Source organism: Syngnathus acus, chromosome 16 (assembly GCF_901709675.1).
Source record: "Syngnathus acus chromosome 16, fSynAcu1.2, whole genome shotgun sequence".
NCBI lineage: Eukaryota > Metazoa > Chordata > Actinopteri > Syngnathiformes > Syngnathidae > Syngnathus > Syngnathus acus.
In genome coordinates, this window is record NC_051101.1 from 7,107,233 (window position 1) to 7,128,712 (window position 21,480).

General features: G+C 39.0%; 2 protein-coding genes across 2 annotated transcripts; one reads left to right on the plus strand and one right to left on the minus strand.

Annotated features, from left to right (window-relative positions):
* Nucleotides 1–775: 775 nt before the first annotated feature.
* LOC119135918 (oxysterol-binding protein-related protein 10-like) lies at nt 776–16,025 on the minus strand. The gene is made up of 13 exons (XM_037273925.1): nt 15,444–16,025; nt 15,035–15,275; nt 12,721–12,899; nt 12,310–12,389; nt 9,268–9,360; nt 8,752–9,070; nt 8,279–8,376; nt 5,720–5,872; nt 3,702–4,212; nt 2,455–2,641; nt 2,100–2,282; nt 1,357–1,510; nt 776–1,276 (listed from the first exon to the last, which is right to left on the minus strand). The coding sequence occupies exons 2-13, from the start codon at nt 15,226–15,228 to the stop codon at nt 1,232–1,234; spliced, it is 2,196 nt and encodes a 731-aa protein (XP_037129820.1). The 5' UTR covers nt 15,229–15,275; nt 15,444–16,025; the 3' UTR covers nt 776–1,231.
* Nucleotides 16,026–16,146: 121 nt separating this feature from the next.
* On the plus strand, nt 16,147–21,277 carry gpd1l (glycerol-3-phosphate dehydrogenase 1 like). Its single transcript, XM_037273927.1, has 8 exons — nt 16,147–16,332; nt 16,675–16,852; nt 17,017–17,157; nt 18,146–18,284; nt 18,380–18,492; nt 18,978–19,214; nt 19,305–19,411; nt 20,121–21,277. Exons 1-8 carry the CDS (start codon nt 16,289–16,291, stop codon nt 20,215–20,217), a joined length of 1,056 nt encoding a protein of 351 aa, XP_037129822.1. The 5' UTR covers nt 16,147–16,288; the 3' UTR covers nt 20,218–21,277.
* The last annotated feature ends 203 nt before the right edge of the window (nt 21,278–21,480 follow it).

Here is a 21,480-nt window from a genome sequence, read left to right on the forward strand (position 1 = left end):
GACGTGGGATATTTGAAGTTTTAGTTGTTCTACAATGTAGAACTATATACTGAGTATAGGCTACAAAACAAACTGATGAATAACTAGTTTTGAAATTAGAGACTAGTAAAAACGAACGTATGGTAATAAAAATTGCACGCAATATCTCTATTTTTTTTAAAAGTGAAGACAATTTGTAATTTTAGTAGTGACGCAAAGTCGATGCAAAATTTGTCTTCGCGGGCCACATATAATAATGATGTGGCGGGCCGTATCTGGTCCCCGGGCCTTGAGTTTGACACCTATGTTCTACATAGTTAGTAATTGTATACTAATTTGCATTTCACATTTCAAGTTAGCATCATAAGACAAAATTATACAGTATGTTTTGGTTGAATATTTTGTTGTTTGGATATACAATGTGTGATTTTGTTTTTTGTGTCAGTTTTACAGTGAACTTGAAATGTTTGTTGTTGTGTTTTTGTCCCCATATGAGACAAGCAAGTGATTTATTTATTTTTTGTTTATTCTTTAGCTTTCGACCCAAAATAAGACTGACTTTGTTGCTATTGTTCTATCGGGGTCTACTTTATATGTATACTACTGGATTTTAATTTTCTGTGTCTTAGACCTGCAGTTGTTGTGAAATGTGCTATATGAATAAAGTTGGAATGTAGTTGTATAGAAATATAGTGTGTATTTAATTGGATAATATACATGACTAATCTAAACTTATGGGTTTGTAGGTTATTGTTGGAATCTGCTCACCTGCTCAAGGGAAAAAACATTTGAATCGTGACAAAACTTGGTATTGTTGTTGTTTTTATTACAACCAACATTTATACAAATGTGAAAAAGTATCCTCAGAGGAAAGTTTAAATTAAATCCACCAGAGGATGACTGGTGGAACCAAACGAGCCATTTGGGTGACTTATTAATTATAGGAACGTAGACATGAAAACATTTGGCACACTATGCAGTGCTGTTTTCATTACTGTATTAATTTGAATAAAGACTTAAGGTCGCACATCTGGTGTCATTTCACTCATTTACATTGGTACAGTAATCTCAAAAGCATTAAAGACACAACTATGCATCCGTCCGTCCGTCCATCCATCCAACCTCTGAACCATTTCATCCTCACAATCAGAAGAAATTTGTCTGAAAGCTTTGCTGTCCTATTTCTCTTTTTGCGATTGATGACGGACCCTCTTCTTTGATTATTCCACTTGTTTTCTGAGATGGCTTTTGTTCAATGAACTTTCCATAGTGGGTTGTGGTATACCCAATCTTCACCCTGTATAAATAAATAAATAATTAATTAATTCCTATCTGCTTTTATTGAGAAGGATTCCCTGTATTTATAATATTCCTCACCTCTTTGATAAAATATTTGGGTTTCCAAGGAGTTTTGGTGGCAGCTCTCTGTTTGTCCTCGCTACGTTGCCTCTCTTCAAGGCGCTGTTTGTGTTCCGCGGCTTCATCCATCCTTCCTGCCCGCAGTGATGCTGTTACATGCTGCCAAAGGCGCCTAGACTCAGCACACAAAACATGCGTGGTTGCTATTTACACACCAGAAAAGCTTAGTATAGCTTCGCTTATTGCGTCTCCTATTTTTTCTCAAACAAATAAATTCAAAACCAGTCATAGTGGAGGATGCTGCAGCCAACAAAATGTTCTCCATTTCTGCAGAATCTATGTCAGGTTTATTTGTTTTTGTTGTCTGGTAAATGCCAATCAGGCTGCCCAGTGGGAGGCTGTGAGCAGAATCTGAACATTTGGAGACTAAGCACTCAGGCCAGTCATGGAGTTTGTTTCTGGCAAATTGGGAAGAAACATGCACATACACTAGTGACTTGCCAGTGGTCACTTTGTACTGGCAGAACACCTACAAGTACTTTTTGTATAAAAGAGAAAAAAGTGGCTCTGCAGTCAGTCCAGGCCTCCGTGTCATTTTATGTTACTTGCCCACAAATGTTTGACTTCTGTTCAAAACTAAAGATGGACAAAAGTCATGGTAACCATTTCCCTACTTATGTTTTGGAACACTTTCTACAAAAATTGAATAATCACTAAATTTTTATATTCATTTTTTTTTTTCATGCATCCGATTGACTCACCGTGACTCATTTTGTTCCTGCTTCTCTATTGGTCTGATCCTCTTTTTGATGACGGGCAGCTTGGAGGTGTCAATCACTTTACTTTCTCCGTTACTGTAGGTAAACTCCAGCACGCCGTTCCACTCGCCTTGGACTTTGCACACTACGTTTCCTGTTTGATTGTGCTTGACCTCAGCTGTTACTCTGTAAAAGGGAGATTTGTTCCATTGAGGAAAACATTTGGAGTGGAGTGTTCTATCACATTGTCGCTGTTTTTGTGATTGAGTCAAAATCATGGACAAATATTGCTTTGGGCTTTTCTTATACACAAGGACAATAGGCTATTAAAAACTCATCCAAAATGTGTGTCACCTACCGGTGAACTTTCCCTCCATAGAACGGTTTGGTGTGGAATGTGACTGTGGCTGAGTACCCAGTTTTGGCACAACTGATTGTAACCTTTCCCCCCAGCTCCACCCAAGGCACGGCCAGAATGGAGCGAGCGTAGGCACAAGGAAGTGTGAACACATATTCTTCATCATGCTCTAGCAGATGCAGTACACCTGGGAACAACAGGGCGGAGACATGGGTGGATGAAATGCTCTGATAAGGATAACCGATTTTTCATTTAGATGTCCAACAAAGTGGACCGGAATTGGTTGCTAACAATGTCTTAGAGGAAAAAAAAGAGAGCGCAAATAATTTTAAAAGTGATGCAGTACACATCTTTATTGAATTGAACTGAATCAAAGTTCAATACCGAAAAACCCCCCAAACACAAACAGATTGATTTCCCTCGATTGACTAAAATATTTCACTTTTATCCTGTGGTGATTCTTTTTCCCAATTTTTTTTGTGTGGTTGTTTGATTGATTTTATTTACAGTATTTATAATTGTAATAAAATATGCAATATATTTTGTAATAAAAGCGATCGTTTGCTTGGTTTTGTGTTCTTACATTTTATTATCTTGAGTATTTTTAATTTGGATGTCTTTGTAGTACTAATTTGACGACCCCAGGAAGACCTTGGTTGGGAATCACTGTTCTAAAGCCACCACGAATAAATAAACATTCTTTATGCACAGCTTCCTAGCAAGGGCAATTGTGTATACTTTAAATGTGTCATGTTTCAATTTTAAAATGCAATCTATATGCCAAAGAAAAAAAGTAAAAAAAAATATTTAAGAAGGTCCATGTCAGTTTAGCTCGACCTCAATTACAGTATATTGTGAGTTTTCAAACGTCTGTTTTGCGCACTTCATACTTTGCCCCCCTTCCTCCCTGATGCTTATGTAACAGCCAGCTGTCTTATGTCCAGGTCAAATGGATTCACATCTGTTTCTTTCCCCAAGACACACATGCGCTCACACATGTACACACAAACACACAGACTCAACCAAAACTATGTCGAGCAGAAGTCATGTATGTATTGTTTAACATCTTCAGCTATATAATATTATTATTTGAAACACGTGAACTTACCTTTGTGTACATGTGCATTCTCTTGATTGCATATATAAATATATATATATATCTATATATAAATATATATATATATATATATATATAAAATGTTAAATCCAAAGTGAAAACACTATAATGTAATCATAGGTTGTCTTACCTTCTCCAACCATTGAAACTCCTACAGACATTCCCAAGAATTTGCTTTTGGTCCATACATGAGTATTCACACACATCCTCTTCTCCTTGCACTCGTAGTAAAAGCCTGATACAGGCGGGTGGTGAGACACCTGCTCTGCCACAAAGCGAATCTGGTAACAGTCGGATTTTACCCCACTGCAACTTTCTGTCCCCCTCTGTGAAGAGTTTGAAGTCGTGACTGCTGATTTGGGAGCAGTGCAGCTACTGGCTCTGAGGGATCGAACACAGTCCCGAGGCACACACCAAGTACAGTGGAAGGTTTCACCCAGGATGGGGTTGTAGGGCTTTTTGGCTACCGCGCCCTTCCGGCCCTCATGGAAGCCAGTAAGATAGTACTCAACAAAGCGGATGATGCGCTCCTCTGATGTCGATCCAGTTGTGATAGAGAGGAAGATGTCAGGGTGAGCCATGAAATTGGCATACATCTCCAGTAGAGAGCGCTTCTCTAGGATGAATGTAGGGAGGACAACCTGTGAGGGAAAGAGAAGATGGAAAGAATTAAGCTCTTCTATTTGATTAATTCTCCATCTATTTTCTGCTGGGCCAAATTAAGTTTGCGAGAGAGCTGGAGCCTATCTCAGCTATTTTTGGGTGACATTGATATTTTTGGAATATGGGCGGAAGTTGTAATACCAGGAGAAAACACACTCTGGCACAGGGGGAACATGCAAACTCCACACTGGATTGTGAGTGCTGAAATGCAAATCTTGTATCACAAATGCAAATTCTGCTTAGCACATTGATATATTTTTCTTGGATGCAAACACATTCAAATCTAAACAGGCAACTGACAAATGATGAGGTAGTGAAGCTCAATGGAGTTACAGGCTGAGCAATTTGGAGAGTTCAGTGCCACTGTTTCCCAAATGATCTTATTGACTATATTTAACGGAGATCTGTGACAGTTGCCCAAACCTCTGGTATTTGCAAGGTAACGAGACCAAGTCCAGCAAACAGTGGAAATCGGCGAGAAATTGACCCTTCCCCCAAAATGGTTTAAAATTCCCCTTTTTTTCTGCCACAAAATGTCAAAAAAGCCCTACTTTTGTCTAAATGAATCTCAGCCATGGACAATGGAAAACTGTGGCAATCCATCGCGCTTCGAGGTCAACTCGAGTATGCGGTAGTTGACTTTGAGTGCAATGTAAATGTGAAGCTTAATAATGTGGGACGATCGACTGCGCAACGATCGTTGTGTGCTTCGGGGTAGTTACCCCTCTCCTGTCCCTTGCTGCGTTCGCCCATGCTTCCTAATTACATGTCATCGTTTCATAATACATAACTGCAACTTCCCTATATGTGATTAAATTAAATTCATTCTGCTTATTTGTGTGATGCAAGGTGGTAGCAATCATTCACAAGTGGCAGCAGGAACAACTGCATTGATTATACTTTACATCACACGTAGGCCACAGGGCATTCACACCAGTCAAAAACTCTGACTTTGAGAATCGAGCGTGACCGAACATTGCACAGATTGGCCGGTACCAGTGGACCCTGAAAAAGCTATGATCCAACTAAACCCAATCCACTTTCTCTCTCGCATTCTATTTTGGGTTGCAGTGGGAGCTCGAGCCTAGCTGATGCAGCAGATGGGCCGATGACGACTGATTTTGGGAGTGGATGACTCTGTTGACACTTTCTGCCGCTTGAGAAGCACAGTCTAAATCCTTGTCTTTCTTGTATTCTATTCCATCAGCACATTCTTGTAGTGATCCAGAGCAGCGGGCCATTGATAATCACATTAGCTCATTGGTCTGAAAGAGTCACCAAAATCACCTGAGCAGAAGCCATGTGATTGCAGCATACAACCAAAAGCTTAAAGGTTGATAACAATAACTATAACAATCGAAACTTGATTGACTTTATCAGCCATGTCCCCTAAATTAACTCAGCTGCATATACGTCATGTTTATACAGAGGCTCTTACATAGGGAAGGTAAAGTCATCTAAAGAAGCCAAGGATGAGAAACTCACCTTAGTGAGGTCCATTCCAAGTTTGAGCTGGGACAGTAGATGGAGGATTATACTTCGCTGCTCATCGAGAACTCCCAGGTCCTCCTCATCGTTGTCTTCTGTGTCTGTGGTCTCGGCACTGGGATCCAGGCTCTCTGGGCTGTTGGGCTTTCCCTGCAAATGCACATATTTTGCCAATGCTTTTATTCAAATTAAAAAGCTAGTTTGCTGTTCTTAAACATTGACTTGGAAGTTGCAACCTATGTTGTACAGAGTTGTTTGTAACTCCTTCTAAAAATGCAAAACTACTGCAAATGCATACTTCACAATGATTTTTGAGCATTCTGACCTTTCTTAACACGAGCACAAGTGCGGTGAAATATCCATTCATCAGTGTAGAGTACCATGCCAAGTTTGCTCTGTAAATTACTGCAATCTGTAAACACACCATTCGTACACAGAACCACTCACTTGGCTCGGCTTGAAGTCAGCCACTGCAGGCAAAGGAGTCCTGTTGGATTTCATGTCCAGCAAAGTTAAAAAAAAAAAAAAAGTACAGGTAGGGAATAGGAATAGGTAACGAGAGACAGAATGTCTGCCTCTTTGTGTGTTTTTGAGCAGCAGATTAACACTGATGCTTATGATGGTTTCTGTCTCGCCATCCAGCTTTACACATAAGCCCCGCCCCCTTACACACTCACCATGTACAACACAACTCGTCCTACTTTAATAGCTCCCCCTCACTCCATCAGTCTTTCATTGCCCCTAGGCATTCTGCCTACTCTGGACTGGTTTCACTTATTTATTTTTTTAACGCTATTAACGGCAATAACATTTGTTTTTGCTCTCTTTTGAAGTCTTGAGAAACAACACAGGAGATACATTCATTACAACATATCCTGATAATTATAAATACGAACAATGGATTCCTTGTTGCAAGTTTTACTTCTCGTTTCATCTGTAGCAATGTTAGTGGAAATAAATAAAAACCAACAGTAGTTCCACTTGTCCCTTATAACGACATACAAGAAGCAAATGTCCAAAACATTATGCAAGACACAATTTAACACACAGCTTCCTTAGTTAGGTAACATGTCTATGAATATAGACATAATACACTATTTTAAAATGATACTAAGTGTAGTGTGATGTCTGAGTTTTCACTTGCCTCACAGCTAAGACCTTGCTGATGTGGCTTTTATTTTTTAAAATTGATTATTGTAAGTGATTTGTTACTTTATCTACTCAGCCGACATCACAACAACAGAAACGATCATCTTCAGTTAACGCTACCACATTTTAGCCACAACCAGCAAATAGCAGAACCAAAAAAGAGATGCAGATATGACCTGAGGAACAACTTCTTCTGGGAAAGTAGATAGCCTGGGAGTTTCTTTAGTCAAATTAATAACCAACGATAAATATGCTTTCAGACAAGCAAGTACTGTAGTGTGAATAAAGTGTGTAGCTAGGTGTACAAAATACAACAGGAACTAAAATCAATTACATTAATTTGCATCACATATTTGGCATATCATTTTATTAATCAGGACCAAACTGTACCACACACTTGCTATGCTTTGGATTTTACCATCTGTAACTGTCATGCCCCCAAAAGGTTTTTAATTGCTTATATATGCAAGGAAAGAGCAATGTGCAACTGGGGTGAAATTTTCAGATTTGGAATTTTTCACCCAGATGTAGTATTCGCAGACCCCTTGATACTCTGCCACATGTTTATATTTATATTAACTACATATTTAAAGATAAATCTTCCGCCAGTACACATTTTCATTTGTCTGCTCCAATCTGTTTATACTGCATTTAAAAAATGAAAAATCTAAAAAAAAATAAAACTACATGCAGTTTCAAATACACAAAGAACACATTTATAAAGCAACTTTCAAGGGATCTAAGAATTGAATTTTCAAATTGAACTCAGCCTTTAACATAAAACTCTCAGTAATGGTTAGGGAAACACAGAGCGCCCCCTGTTGATAGATACAAATTTAGAAGGATCAGAAAGGTTGAAAGCACCTGGAGAGACTCTGACAGCAGTCAAGTACACCTTGATTTGCTTCTAAAAACAAATCAAGGCCAAATCCTCTCCTCTGCAGAGCTGCTGCAACTAAAATGATTTGTCATTCCCATTTATCTCACAGTGTTTGCTCTTTACTCTTCCACATGAGGAACATCCAGTTAATGCGTTATGAGGGTTTGGAGAGTGTGAAATTGTTTGTCCATCATTTCGTGCTGCAGGACTGACAAAGAGGTGCACCCAGCCAGCGAATGTTTCAAGCAAGATTTATATATACAGTGGCTTTCATTTTCATTGGTAGGAGAGATGTAGTAACAATATTTGCGGCCACTGCAGCTTTTTTTTTGTAGATATAATAAGCTGTTTTGACTAAAAAAAAAAAGAACTTTGTATGAAAATGTGTCATAAATGACAATCTTTAGGCTTGTTTTGTATTTCGAATACAGTGCACACAAAGACTCACACACATTCTCAAATATTGTCATCTCCCTAACTATTTGTTGCAGCTCTGATATGGTGTAATTGAACAGAATGTGCGATACCTCAACGTGGTGCTGGGACTGGTTAGTGAGTGTGACCGCTTTTGATGCATCATTTGTCATCTGCTTCAGAGGAGATCGGATCCATCCAGTCGAACTATCTGCAGAGTGATACCAAATTAGAAAACGAAGAGGACTTCCTTAGTCATTGAAAGTAAAGTATAAATAGGCAATTTTGTATTTGTGGTAAGGTAGAAGCAGCACTTCTTTTTTGGACATAAATTGTATTCTATTGGAAAATCTGTTTATTTTTCTTTTAAATGGTGATATAAAAATGGAGATTGCGGTCTCCAATGACTAAACAGGGTCGCACAAGGCTTACGATCCTGTAGCAATACGGTAAAAATTGACACTTGATTAACACCACAACAACAAAAGTCATTAATATAAATAACAGTGGTCATCAAATTTGTAAAAATGTTTAAATCGGAGATGCAAGAAAACAACAATCTGACCAGAATCATCTCTCTGCTCACCTGTGTGACTCTGGATGTGGTTGTGGTCCATCTCTTGACTCCTACTGTAGCTACCATGTTTGGGACTTTGGCTGCCACTAACATGGTGAAATGGACTTTGACCAGTTGACTTGAGGCTAGCGGGTTCCATCTGGTGCACGTTAGGGCTGCAGCGCTGACTCCAGGACTTGGCTCGCTCTGCAGGGGCTGCCTCACTTAAACTCATCGAATGATGGTTTTGGTTCTGGTTGTGGGCCCGCACGTTGTGGTGGAGCAAAGTGAAACACTCACCCAAGCAGCTCAATGTGGCTGCAGAAGTAGCTTTTAAAAGGAGTAAATCCTAAAAAAAGATGACAAAGCCATGAGAGGCATGGTGAACATTTTCTTATTTTCCAGAAGAAAAAAAAAATACTATTTTGGGACATCTCGCTGATAATCTTCCTTCTTTGTTGTCAATATAATGGGAGTTGTCGGTGAAGTGTTTGTGTGAGCAGGTTCTTATGTCAGTAGTCAAATTGGATTGAAGGTGTTCATTACCTCATTGAGACAGGAGAGTGGTCCAGCTCTTGGGGGTAGAGTTTCATTGGAGTTGACCAGGATCTTCTGTTCCTCTTTTGCCGCAGTAATCCCCTACACACAAACAGACCGGATAAGACAATATTGCTGGTGGCAAACCTGCTATTCGGTGTCGAGTCTTACCATCAATACTGAAAAAAATAGTTCAGTATTGTAGAATGACAGCAACTCCAACATAGTTCCTTGGAACCAAAAAGCCACAAAAGTGTGTGTGGCAAAGCACTACGACACATGAACTGCGACAACTAATTTCAATATAGCTCCAAAATGCCACAAGATGGCGCTGAAGGACTACTATTTAAATTAGACTGGGTTTTGGCCTGGGTACAAAAACAGCCATCGATGAATTGTTAATTTAAGTTCTGTCCATGACAGAACTTTTGCAACCCTAAACAGAGTAACCGGTTTAGAAAATGAATAGATGTCTGTTCTTGCTGGGCACATTTGACCTTTTAACTGTCAAACAAACCAACGATAATCAAAACAGAGATATTCTTTCATTCATGCTTTTTTTCCACATGGTGGAGGTAGAAAAATGTCCAATCTCTCAATGATGTACCCAGGCAGAGCAATGGAATTGACAGAGAAGAAGACTCATATGAGGAGAAATAATGAGTGTTTCCTGTGACCCTTGAATGTAATTAGGACTGGCAATGGCTTCCGAGTACCTCAACTGGGACATGAGCTTATTTAATGAATAGAGATGAACTGTGATGATGAATAATAATCACATCCTGCAGTAATCCACGAAACAGTGCGCTATTGATTCCACTAGTATTTTTTTTATTCCCAAAGAAATATTATAAATTACTCTAAATGGCATAAATCACAAAGGTGGTACAGTTTTCGATGCAATCTGAAATATTGTCATTTCCAAGTCAGGTTTTAAAAAGGCATTGCAAAAGTGCTAAGATCTTGACCGGTGCTTTCGTGTAAACACAAATACTGCTGCTCATCAACTCAGAATACAGTTCAATGCTTGATTATTTATTTATAGGGCATAAAATGGTCATTGGTCTTTTTAGAGGTCACTTTCAGCTCACTGAAACACTCCGCTATGGGTTTATTTTTATACTCACCTTTCAGTAGCAAAGCTTCATTATTTATTTAGGTCAACATCATTGGGATTGTTGTTTCTATGATTTTTATTTAGATTTTACCACGAGCCAACTTGAGGTATGTTAATAACAGCCTTAGTCCATCTTAAGATCTCACATAACATTGCAATCAGGCCAAATTTGATCTTCAAAATGTGAACAGTGATCAGCACACAACTCGATTATGTGGCTCATATATGTCATGGTCCTACTACATACAAAAAAGTCTAACAGCAGAATATAATTTAACCAAAGCTTTATGCAGACCGAGTTCCTCTCTTGCATGGAACAGAGACAAGAACGACAGTTAAACACAAAAATGTAGGTTGGCTAAAACCGAGGCAGAGTTGAAGTGAGTCTTTTTATACACTGCCACACACTCTCAGACAGCCTCCCTCAACACGTGTCATTCTCAAGGGAGGGTGAGTCATCACTCCTCTGACAGCGAGCGAAAGATGTTAAGACACGTTCACAGTGAAAGTCCTGATGTACCCAAATATAGACTTGGATTCATCACACCTAAATACAAAATACCGAGTTCACTTTATCACTGCAAAAGAAAGACAAAAGCCAAGTAAGATAAACTGTGGCAAGATTTCTAATTAAAACACAAGTGTGTCGATTTTATTTAAAGATTTGGAAAGAATCTTGCATTCTCCTCTCAACACCTTTTGAATTTTCTCTGCGGCTTTCACACATCATTTTCTCCTTCACCTCCTTCACTCATTCCTTACATTCTCTTTTTCGCACTCCAGTTTCTCGTCTCTCACCCCTATAATCAAGACTTTATATAAAACTCAACAACGCCTCTTCACTTTTTCCCAAATCTTTTATTCTCCTTCCCTGACTTCTGTTCACATGGTTCCAAGTCCTCTTTTTCTATTCATAATTTAACTGATGCAAAACAATACCTCTGAATTCAAATAAATAATCAACATTTATCTTTTATCTGTGGTACCTTGTGGCATCTTTAAAAATCAGGAGGTGAAGGAAGTTGCAGGAGACGTAGGGTGAGAGGCAGTTGCTAACCTAATTCCTTTCTGGCTTTGCACCCACTGCACCTTCAGGCTACACCGCTGCCATCATAAGTCCAAAACGCACGCAAAAGAGCAAGACAATTGTGTGGCATTTATCCGCCCATTAGGGAAGAGACATGAGTAGAACAAATATGTTCATTATAGAAAAATAGGCACATCGAGAATTTCTTTTAGCATCATTCCAAGGTCCGAAAAGGTGAATGCTTTCAGATAGATAATGGATCAAGGTCGCCACCGCTCCACTCTGATGATTCGATAATAATAATAGTCACATGGTTGCCAAGTTAAACGCGGTACACATAGTCCTCACACAGCACATTAGCAAATGAACCACACTAAGATATGCTTAAATATATCAAGCGCTTGATACAGCTCCGAGTGGAGAAGAAGCAGATGGGAGGCTTTCAGCAGTGAGATGAAAACCAAAGAGGATAGATATGAAGTCATTTGGTGAAGGCGGAAAACAAAGCAACGGCATCAAAGTGCTTGGATTATTTTGGTTGTCCATTTAGAGCCATATTATACATCACACTCCCGAGCCTGCGTTACTTTTAAGACACCTGTGAAATTGTGTCAGGGGGGATAAACCATTAGCGAGATGCAACATCTGCTTCACATGCTTGAGTGGAGGAGATGTAGATGAGGCTGAATAAAACAAACTATATCTTACAAGTGCATCACCTGGGTAGAAATCTAATCTGGCTCCAGTGTGTCTCGAAATCTAAAATCTCTGGCCAAGCACATCTTTGGAGTATAGCCAATCCAATAAGGAAGCAGGAAAGAGAAGGGAATTGAACACGGCTGTCTTGTGATCAATGCAGAATTTAATCGGTGGTTTAAAATGACTACGTGTGTGCGTGCGCGTGTACCTTAGCTCCATTGTCAGAGTGGCGTCGAGAACAGAGCTGTAGCTGTGTCATCCATAACTCCTGCTCCTCTGCATTTGATGCTAAAAACAAACAAATAAGACTGCTCAAACTGCTGTCTAGGATGCATCACAGACTGCAAGAAAGTTATTGAATTTTTGAAATCGTTAAAAAATTTTTTTTCCAACAACCTTTAAGATTGCATGGGAACCTAAACAATGACCATCTGACATTTGAAATACATCAAGATCCCTGAAGAGATTTGAAAAAGGTTATCCACAGTTAATATGGTATATTCAATAGTGAGCACAGAATTTACACTCAACAAACAACCCCAAAAATTGCCTCGTTTTGTACAGGTATGAGTTCATATATTTATTTATAGAATCTCAAAGTATTACATGTCACACTTACCTCTAAGTTTATAGGATTCACCAGTTGGGGACTGAATAGCAAACATGTAAGGAAAGTCACTGCAGGAGACAACCAGTGCTCCAAGTAGAGACAGGGAACCTCTTGGGGGTCGCTGGCTTTTGTTGTGTTCATGTCTATAGTAGTCAAGACGGCTAATCTTGGGGTCAAGAACAAAATACCTGCAAGAGAAGAACAACAGAGAAAACCTTTATGTTTTTTGAGGACCAAATGTATGTATTTTGTTGTGTCCAACATTTTATTAACATCCCATTTTAGACCATGTCATTGAAGTATCAACAGTATGATTGTGTAAACAACCTAACACACCCAAAACACAGGGAATACCAGCTGCGGAGAACGTGAATATGCTCGTGTGATAATGCTCAGTCAGCATTCTCGAATGGGGCGGAAAGAATACATTTAATTCATTTCACTCTTGACCTCATGAGCAACTTCAGAAAGAAAGATTCGACCCAATAGTCTTTCCCACAGTCACGACGCAGTCTCTCTAGGAATGCAAATGAGAGCTACTGATGTTGGGTTTAAAAATGTGCAAAAATATGCAAAAGCATGTGACCAAAAAGGAAAAAAACCAAAAAAACAAAATTATATATATATATATATATATATATATATATATATATATATATATATATATATATATATACGTATATATATATTTTTTTTTAATTTAAATATATATTTAACTTACACAAAGGTATATATACATATATATGTGTGTTTGGAATTAAGTATACATCACATTGTCAAAGTGTGATCATGGAGCTCATTACACATTTGGATGGTTCTATCGATCCAGCTGGACAGTTTACAATAGAGAGGAAGAGAGTTGTAGTTGGGGGGGGCAGAGGGAGAGAAGATGCAGGAGAGCAGCAAGTGCAGGGCTTTCCTGGATGACTCATTCAGTGTTTCTGGGACAGCCACCCACATGATTTTCAAAAACATGTCAAATGGAATGAATGGAAACATGCATGAACAATTGAATGGCTACAAATATGATATATAGCAATGCAGTCAGTAGGTGGGAGTTGATGAACAAAGTTGGCTGTGATGAAATTTCGAGGACACATTGCAGTACACGTTTCAGTCATCCACAATGATATGAGCGCTGCACCGACGCAAATCTTGAGTTTCATATTTATAGAATGAATTGGAACGTGATCCGGGCAGTGATTATATTGAGAATTAGTGTATTGTCTCCATTAGAGTGGCAGTTCTTCAAAGGACTGCAACAAAAGACTGATAATGCCAAATATGTACGGCAGTACAATCGACGCCTCGATGAAATGAACTACAGCGAAACAGAAATGTTTCATTACTCTTGTCATTAAGTATTTTTGATTATTTTTTGCGTACATCATTTGTTACACTGAAGCTATTTCATGAAGACATTGGTTTGTTGGTTCATACATTCAGTTGTGGCAATAGTGTGTCCTTTACTGGAATAAACACCAAGAGTTTGCGTTTATGTTTATTTCTTCCAGTTTGTACAAAGCAAACACACAGAGTGAAGTATAGAGGGCTCTTTCTCACTAACATTAACATTTGTTACTTGGAAGAGAAAGTAATTGTAAATGTATTTTTTTCGGGAAAATTGATTGAAATGATCTGTCCGTTTTTTTTAGAGGGACATTTTATGTGTCAAAAGTTCTAGTGGTGTGACTTGGTATCATATCGGGATTACTCAAGAATTGTGTATTTGTAGTGGTATCGGTCTGGAAAAAAGTGGTATCAAACATCCCTAATGCTAAGTTAATTCAAGACTGGTCGCTATAGGATGTACCTTGTTTTTTGTTCAGAATTCGATGGCTCAAGCTCATCTGCAATCCTGAACAGGACACGCGTTCGAAAAATAAGGAATTATACTGTACTATGATGGATAAAATTGCACTATGACTAAAATTTTATCACATATCACATCTATTTTTTTTTAATAATGGTTGTCTTTGTAGTCATGGGTGGAAAATGAATGAAAATGAATTAAGGTGTAACACTTGTTATGAAACAGAAAAACAAAATCCTAGATTTGGGGATTGATTGCTTGATGACAAAGCCCCCTGAATTCCTTCCATTCATTTTTGTTTTTACACATCTATCAATCATTATTTAAGCTTTTGGCAATGGTTACTTCATCACTGGTTAATCCTGCAACACTATATAAAATGCAATTACGTTTACATATGATACATAGATAGTATCTTCAAAAAAAAAGTAGGCATACAACTTAAACAAAAATCAATATCTAATAGGCTACAATAAAAGTTAGTTTTTTAAGACACTGCATTTCACTTACCTATTTTGCCAGCCCTGCAGTAGATTAGTATATTTCTTCAGGACCCCCTCAAGATGCTGTTTGTTGCGGGTTGTTTTATGCGGCGATGACCCTGCACCACCATACCCGGACTCGGAAGCAGGTGGTCCTACTCGCTGTTCTTGCCTCTTGTTGGGATATTTGGGAGGGCTCTCTTGGTGCACGGACCGGCTCATGCTGCCGTTTCTGCTGCTGCTCAATTCTGTCTGTTCACGGCTGGCTACTATATTTAAGTGTTTGTAAAGAGACAGAAAGCATCAAGCGATTGATTGATCCATCGATTAACTGCAGTTTTTAGTCATTGATGCAGTGATGATGAGATAACGACATTAATTCTGCAAGTAATAGCTTTACTGCCTCCTGACAGTGTTGACACTGAAGAGATACTGACTTATTTACTGCGGAGCTGTCCTCCTCCTCCTCCTCCCTCCATCTGTGGTGACGTTATCGAGTTTTTTCATTTTGGAAATCCCGGGTTGGTCACTCCCCCAGCCCGGAATACTCCCCCCCTACAGTCACTGGATATTAATTATTCATCACATTACGGCATCGCAGGCTGGGCTTTTACTTGGGGTGGGTTGCATCGGGGGAGGGTTCCCCAAATGCTGTACCTGCACTCTGAACTTTTGAGTTTGTTTTACACAGCAAGTTTGTCCCATTGTTAATGCCTGCCTGCAGGTCTGCTATTGTAATGTAATGTTGTGGAGCCCATGTTTGACGTCATCAGTCGGTGACGCTGACGTCTGCAGTGCAATAACCGCAGCACGTACAGTAAAAATAATACAGTACAGTCGTGGAAGCCTTACTTACCCACTGTATTTATTTTTGATTCTCTGTTTACGACCAATTTCAAACTTTGCACAACATGCAACCGCAATGATGTTGCCAAATCCCGCATATTGCATACTTGTACACTTCCCCACTGAGCGACATTTTTTTTTTGTTTAAGCCAAATTAAACGAGTTATCTGTGTTTGATGATTATGATGAATTCTAATGCATTGACTATAAAAGCTCCATACAGCGGTTAAAATGTTAGCATTCGTTCTGCTAGCACGAACAGTCAGCTATTGGGACGGTCACGTGATCATTGCCTTGCTGATTTACTCCAACCAAGTGCCGCTGCTGGATAACTGCCGTCTCGTCCTGCCGCTAGTCAATTCGACGCTCATTTCATGTTTCTAAAATAAACCCTCAACAACCTCGAAAGGTTGGCTAACTACAGCACGCTGCACCCATGGCGTCTCCGCTCAAAGTTTGCATTGTCGGATCCGGAAACTGGTGAGTTTTTTAAATCGATTATAGCAATGATGATGATGATAAAACTGTTTCAACGCGTTAGAATCAATGTGATTATTGTGATACGTTGCTTAAAATCTGTACGTGGGCTTCTTATATAATATGGAAGACGTGGCAGAAGTAAGTGGGCAGTCTACGGTATTGTAACACTGACAGGCAGGAAGGGGCTCAAGTACAGTAAGTACACAAAAACCTTTTAGCAGATGGCTGTGACGAGATTGTATTAGATATGAAAGCATTTGTAGACATTTCCACTTTGCCAAATTATCGAATGGAATTGTGGACTAAAACAGTGGCAAACACGTCCTCTGCTTTGTTTTTTAGGGGCTCAGCCATTGCTAGGATCATTGGAAATAATGCCAGGTCACTGCAGCGTTTTGCAACCACAGTGAAGATGTGGGTGTTTGAAGAAAATATTAATGGCCGAAAACTCACTGACATTATAAACACTGAGCATGAGAATGTCAAGTACCTGCCTGGATACAAACTGCCGGATAATGTGGTAAGAAAATGGCTTTCATTTGAAAATCTCTCCTCAGAATACCTCCTAACAATCCCAATTTATGCTTAAGCTAAAGTGTGGTTCCTTGCACTAATCACACATCTCATTTTTCACCTCCTAACTATCAAATCACTGCATTTCTTTTCATGTTTCTATGTTGGCAGGTGGCTGTTCCTCAGCTCCGTGATGCTGCCGAGGGAGCAGACCTTCTGGTGTTTGTGGTGCCCCACCAGTTCATCAGAAAACTGTGTGATGAATTGATGGGCTGCGTTCCAACCAAAGCTCGGGGAATCACACTAATAAAGGTAAGAGATATAGTCGTTAATACTAAATTTCCAAGAGCTCAGCACACCCGCTGACGGTGTGCTTTTGATTCAAACATCAGCTCCTCAACAACAGCCTGGAGTGTTGCAAAATGTGTGAGCTTGGCACATTCCATGGAGTGAGTGTTAATTTCATACACTGCTGGACAAATGCTGATGCTCTCACACAAGATGCGAACAGGCTAATTTGCTAAATTGTAGGGCTAGGTTAGAAGTATGCAAGGAGTCCGTGCCAATCTGTTTAGAAGTGAGAAAAGAAAAATACTCTGGATTGTTCACTGAAAGATTTATGCCGTTTAAAATCAGTGGGCTTTTTTATTTATTTTAATTATTATTGCAAGTGATCAGTGGTGTGGCTGGTTGAACGAAACAAAGCAACAATAAGAACTCCGAGACAATTCAGAATTGATGATGAAATCTGACACTGCACAATCGCTACTCTTATCATTATATCTAATTAAGTTTATGAAATGGCATTCATCAGATTTTGTTGTGTTCAACGCACATATAAATCTTTGGGCTTTAACTACACATACAAAAGCCCCTAATTTCTCTCTGACGTGACAGGCTGTCTACATTTTGATCAGGGACGTGTTTGAGCTATTACCGGTATCTACATTTTCATGCTGCATTGATGACTGAGACTGAGATGAAAGCCAAGACAACACTTAGGCAAACAAGGTTTGCGTGTGTGTGCATGCGTGCAAGAGAGAGAGAATTTCACACGCTATCCTGGTTAAAAAAGGCTTCTTAAAAAATTATGGACAGAATCATTAATTGGAGAGCCAGATTAGTAATAGTTTCACTTGTAGTTGCTGGAGCACTACAAACTTGATAGTGCACCGAATTTTTTTAATTTTCTTTTTTTTTTTATAAATCCCTTTCAACAAGAACAATTGCATAACGTAGCCCAGTAACATTTGAAATAATGCTTTATGAGCAATGAGACATGACATGCTTTTTTTTTCAGGGCATAGATGAAGGTCCTGAGGGCCTCAAGCTGATATCTGACATCATTAGAGAGAAGATGGGCATTGATGTCAGTGTTCTCATGGGTGCAAACATTGCCAATGAAGTAGCAGCTGAGAAGTTCTGCGAAACCACTATCGGTGAACAAAACAAATGGGATTACAGAATTTAGACTACGTGAATACTTTTCTAGCCAGTTGACATCATTGTATGTTTGTGTTTACCGGATATGCAGGCAGTAAAATTCTGGAGAATGGGCAACTTTTCAAAGAGCTCCTGCAGACTCCCAACTTCCGGATCACAGTGGTGGATGATGCAGATACTGTGGAGTTGTGCGGAGCTTTGAAGGTACTCTACATAAGTTCTCCGTCATTCAATTATGTTTAAAAGTAATGACTTGGATCAAGCTGCACCATGACTGCACCACCTCATTTCCAAGGGGTCTGTAGGAAGCCTTTTTTTTTTTTTTTTTTTTTTTGCAGTGTTCACATCTGCTGACTAATGGCTCTGAGTTTGTTTGGAGGATGAGAAATGTGACAGCAGCCTTAGTGTTTCCCATTCTCTGTCCATCCATTATCTATAGCTGGACCATATCCACTGGCACCAAACACCGCATTGCATCAACCCTCCATTAAAAAAAATATATAAATAATAATTCTTTGAAGCTTGTCAGGTTGCTAGAAGATAAGCAATCTTACAAAGGATCACATAGACTTTTCACCAGCAACCAACCCATACATAACCTGGTATAAGTGATCTTATATACTGCTCAAAACATAAAGGGAACACTTGACTGTAAACTAATCAGATAGTTCTTTTGTCTTCTGGGTCAGAACATTGTGGCGGTGGGTGCAGGTTTCTGCGATGGACTGCGTTGCGGCGACAACACCAAGGCGGCCGTGATTCGTCTAGGCCTGATGGAAATGATAGCTTTCGCCAAACTCTTCTCTAAGGATGACACGGTTTCCACAGCAACCTTCTTGGAGAGTTGCGGTGTCGCCGACCTTATCACGACCTGCTACGGCGGCCGCAACCGACGGGTGGCAGAGGCTTTTGCCACGACAGGGAAGGTACAAGAAGATATAAAACTGGTGAATGTTTGACATGGAAGTAGTGAATGACTTTCAACTATCTCTCCCTTGCCGACCACACTTTCTAAGACCATTGAGGAACTGGAGAAGGAGATGCTGAATGGTCAGAAGCTCCAAGGTCCTGCCACCTCAGCTGAGGTTTACCACATACTCAAGCAGAAGGGACTGGTGGACAAGTTAGTTTGCATCTTTTTTCCTGTATCGATCATTAGTATTGAACTGTCCTTTGCAAATTTGATCATGTAATTACCAGTATCCAGGAGAGTTCTTACTTGGTCCTTAACACCAAGAAATAGCTGATGCCAAAGTGTAAACGGAATGAACACACAACAGCAATCTTTAATTTTGCCATTTTTAGCTGTAAAAAAAGAATATTTTGTCCATAATAAATTTGATAACTTAATTATTTTTTATGTACAATGAACAACTTTAAAAATGCAGTATGCCACTTGCGGTTGACTAAAAATGACATCACATGTGCTCAGGACTCAGGTATCAACCAATAACGGCTCATGTGACATTCCTAAGATGCAGCCTAAACCATGGCTTGTTATTTTTAGCTATGACTGTTCCCTAAAAAATTCCACCTGTTGTTGAACCTAACCCTTCATAAATATTACTAAATATACCATTTGTGCTAGACAAAAAAAACGAGAGCGGATTCGGAATCAGTGCAAAGAAGTCATCTAGAAAACTGAACTTGCATCTCTGGTTAAAAAATGTAGTAACATTTTCTTGATATCTTTGTGACAATTAAAATTTTGGGTGCAATTTCACATTGGACCGCCACAATTGTTTTAGCCAGAGACATACAGTGCCTTTTACTGTTGCTGTTTTTCATTCTGTTTAGATATGCAATCTAACTCTTTTGTCCTCTTTCCCAAGGTTTCCTCTTTTTTCAGCGGTCTATCACATTTGTTTTGAGGGCAAACCAGTCCAGGAAATGATCTCTTGTCTGCAGAGCCACCCAGAGCACATGTGACAACTGGCATGATAAAGCCACGGTCCTTTGTTGTGCTAAAATGAAAGTAACAAAAGTATGTTCAAAATTTGCACTCTGTTGTAATTTGATCAAATAGTGTATATTCCACTTCATTGGCTGAGGGATCTTATACTTATAATGAAGGATACATTTTTTTTGTTATGCAAAGAAGTGGACACATGAAGGACTAAAGATGGTAACAATGGAAATCAATCGCATGAGTACATATGAAGCTTGACTAACAGACGACAAAACTACAGATTCGGTTTGCTTTTTGTTTTTGTGAAACATATTTACTTCTTTTTGTAACAAATATTTTTTACGCATTTTGTGCATCCTTGCAAGAGGTATTGGGACTAAAATAATACAAACATTTGTCAGTATGCTGCAGTAAGGTTTATTAGTTTTCATTTTTGTAGCATCATTCAAATCCACTTTTTGTTTAGAGATGAGAGTTTCTTTAAGCACAAATCGTCAGTTATGACTTCCAGTACAATTCTCAAATACTCAGGTCTGGATGAAAGCTATAAAACCTCAGTCTTTGGTTCACTGACTAAAAATGAAGCATTTAAAAGCTTGTTTTGTAAAAAGGCATTGTCATCATAAATCCTTCACAATCTGTACACTTCCAAATGTATCTTTAAATCATTTTGTTCCAGAATTTTCAGGTCTACCAGCACCGCTAATGCACAAACTCTTCTGTTTAAGGCCATTAATGCACCAGCTCTTAATCCACTGCCATGCAGATGGTGCATAGTTATTTTCTGGATGTATTTTGTTAGTGTGCTGATCTGAATAACGTCAAAGAAGCCATTTTGATATCAAAGGAGATATTATGTATGATCTGTCTCATTAGGATCTGTATTTATTTGCCTTTACTGCTTCTCGGGAAATCAGTGTTTCAATGTTGCCTGGTGTAAAATCCATCTTAACAACAAAAAATACAGTACCACTTGTTATTGATTCAACTTTTGCCTTTATTACAGAAATGTTCTCGAGATTTTATTTTTCAATAGTTTCTCTGGCCATGTATATGTGCAGAATAAAATGTACAAATGTATCACGTGTATAGTTTGTCTTTTTTTTAAACTAATTCATTTGATTAGGAAAAATGTATCCATTTTACTTGCGGTGACGTCCACAACAGATTACTTCTTTTAACATGCTACATCATTCAAACTGTAGTCAATGCAAAAAGATTTAGGTCTGTGTAACAATGTAATGTTAATTGTTGACAATTGGTAAGCACTGTCGCACTTTGAT

Excerpts from the sequence above, each read along its gene's own strand:
- LOC119135918 (XM_037273925.1), bottom strand. The coding sequence starts at position 15,228 with ATGAGCCGGTCCGTGCACCAAGAGAGCCCTCCCAAATATCCCAACAAG. Across the intron at positions 12,900-15,034 it reads CTGCAGGGCTGGCAAAATAG|GTATTTTGTTCTTGACCCCA; the intron begins GTAAGTGAAATG and ends CTTCTCTTGCAG. Across the intron at positions 8,377-8,751 it reads CCACATCCAGAGTCACACAG|ATAGTTCGACTGGATGGATC; the intron begins GTGAGCAGAGAG and ends ATCACTCTGCAG.
- gpd1l (XM_037273927.1), top strand. The coding sequence starts at position 16,289 with ATGGCGTCTCCGCTCAAAGTTTGCATTGTCGGATCCGGAAACTG. Across the intron at positions 18,285-18,379 it reads GTTCTGCGAAACCACTATCG|GCAGTAAAATTCTGGAGAAT; the intron begins GTGAACAAAACA and ends CCGGATATGCAG. Across the intron at positions 18,493-18,977 it reads AGTTGTGCGGAGCTTTGAAG|AACATTGTGGCGGTGGGTGC; the intron begins GTACTCTACATA and ends CTTCTGGGTCAG.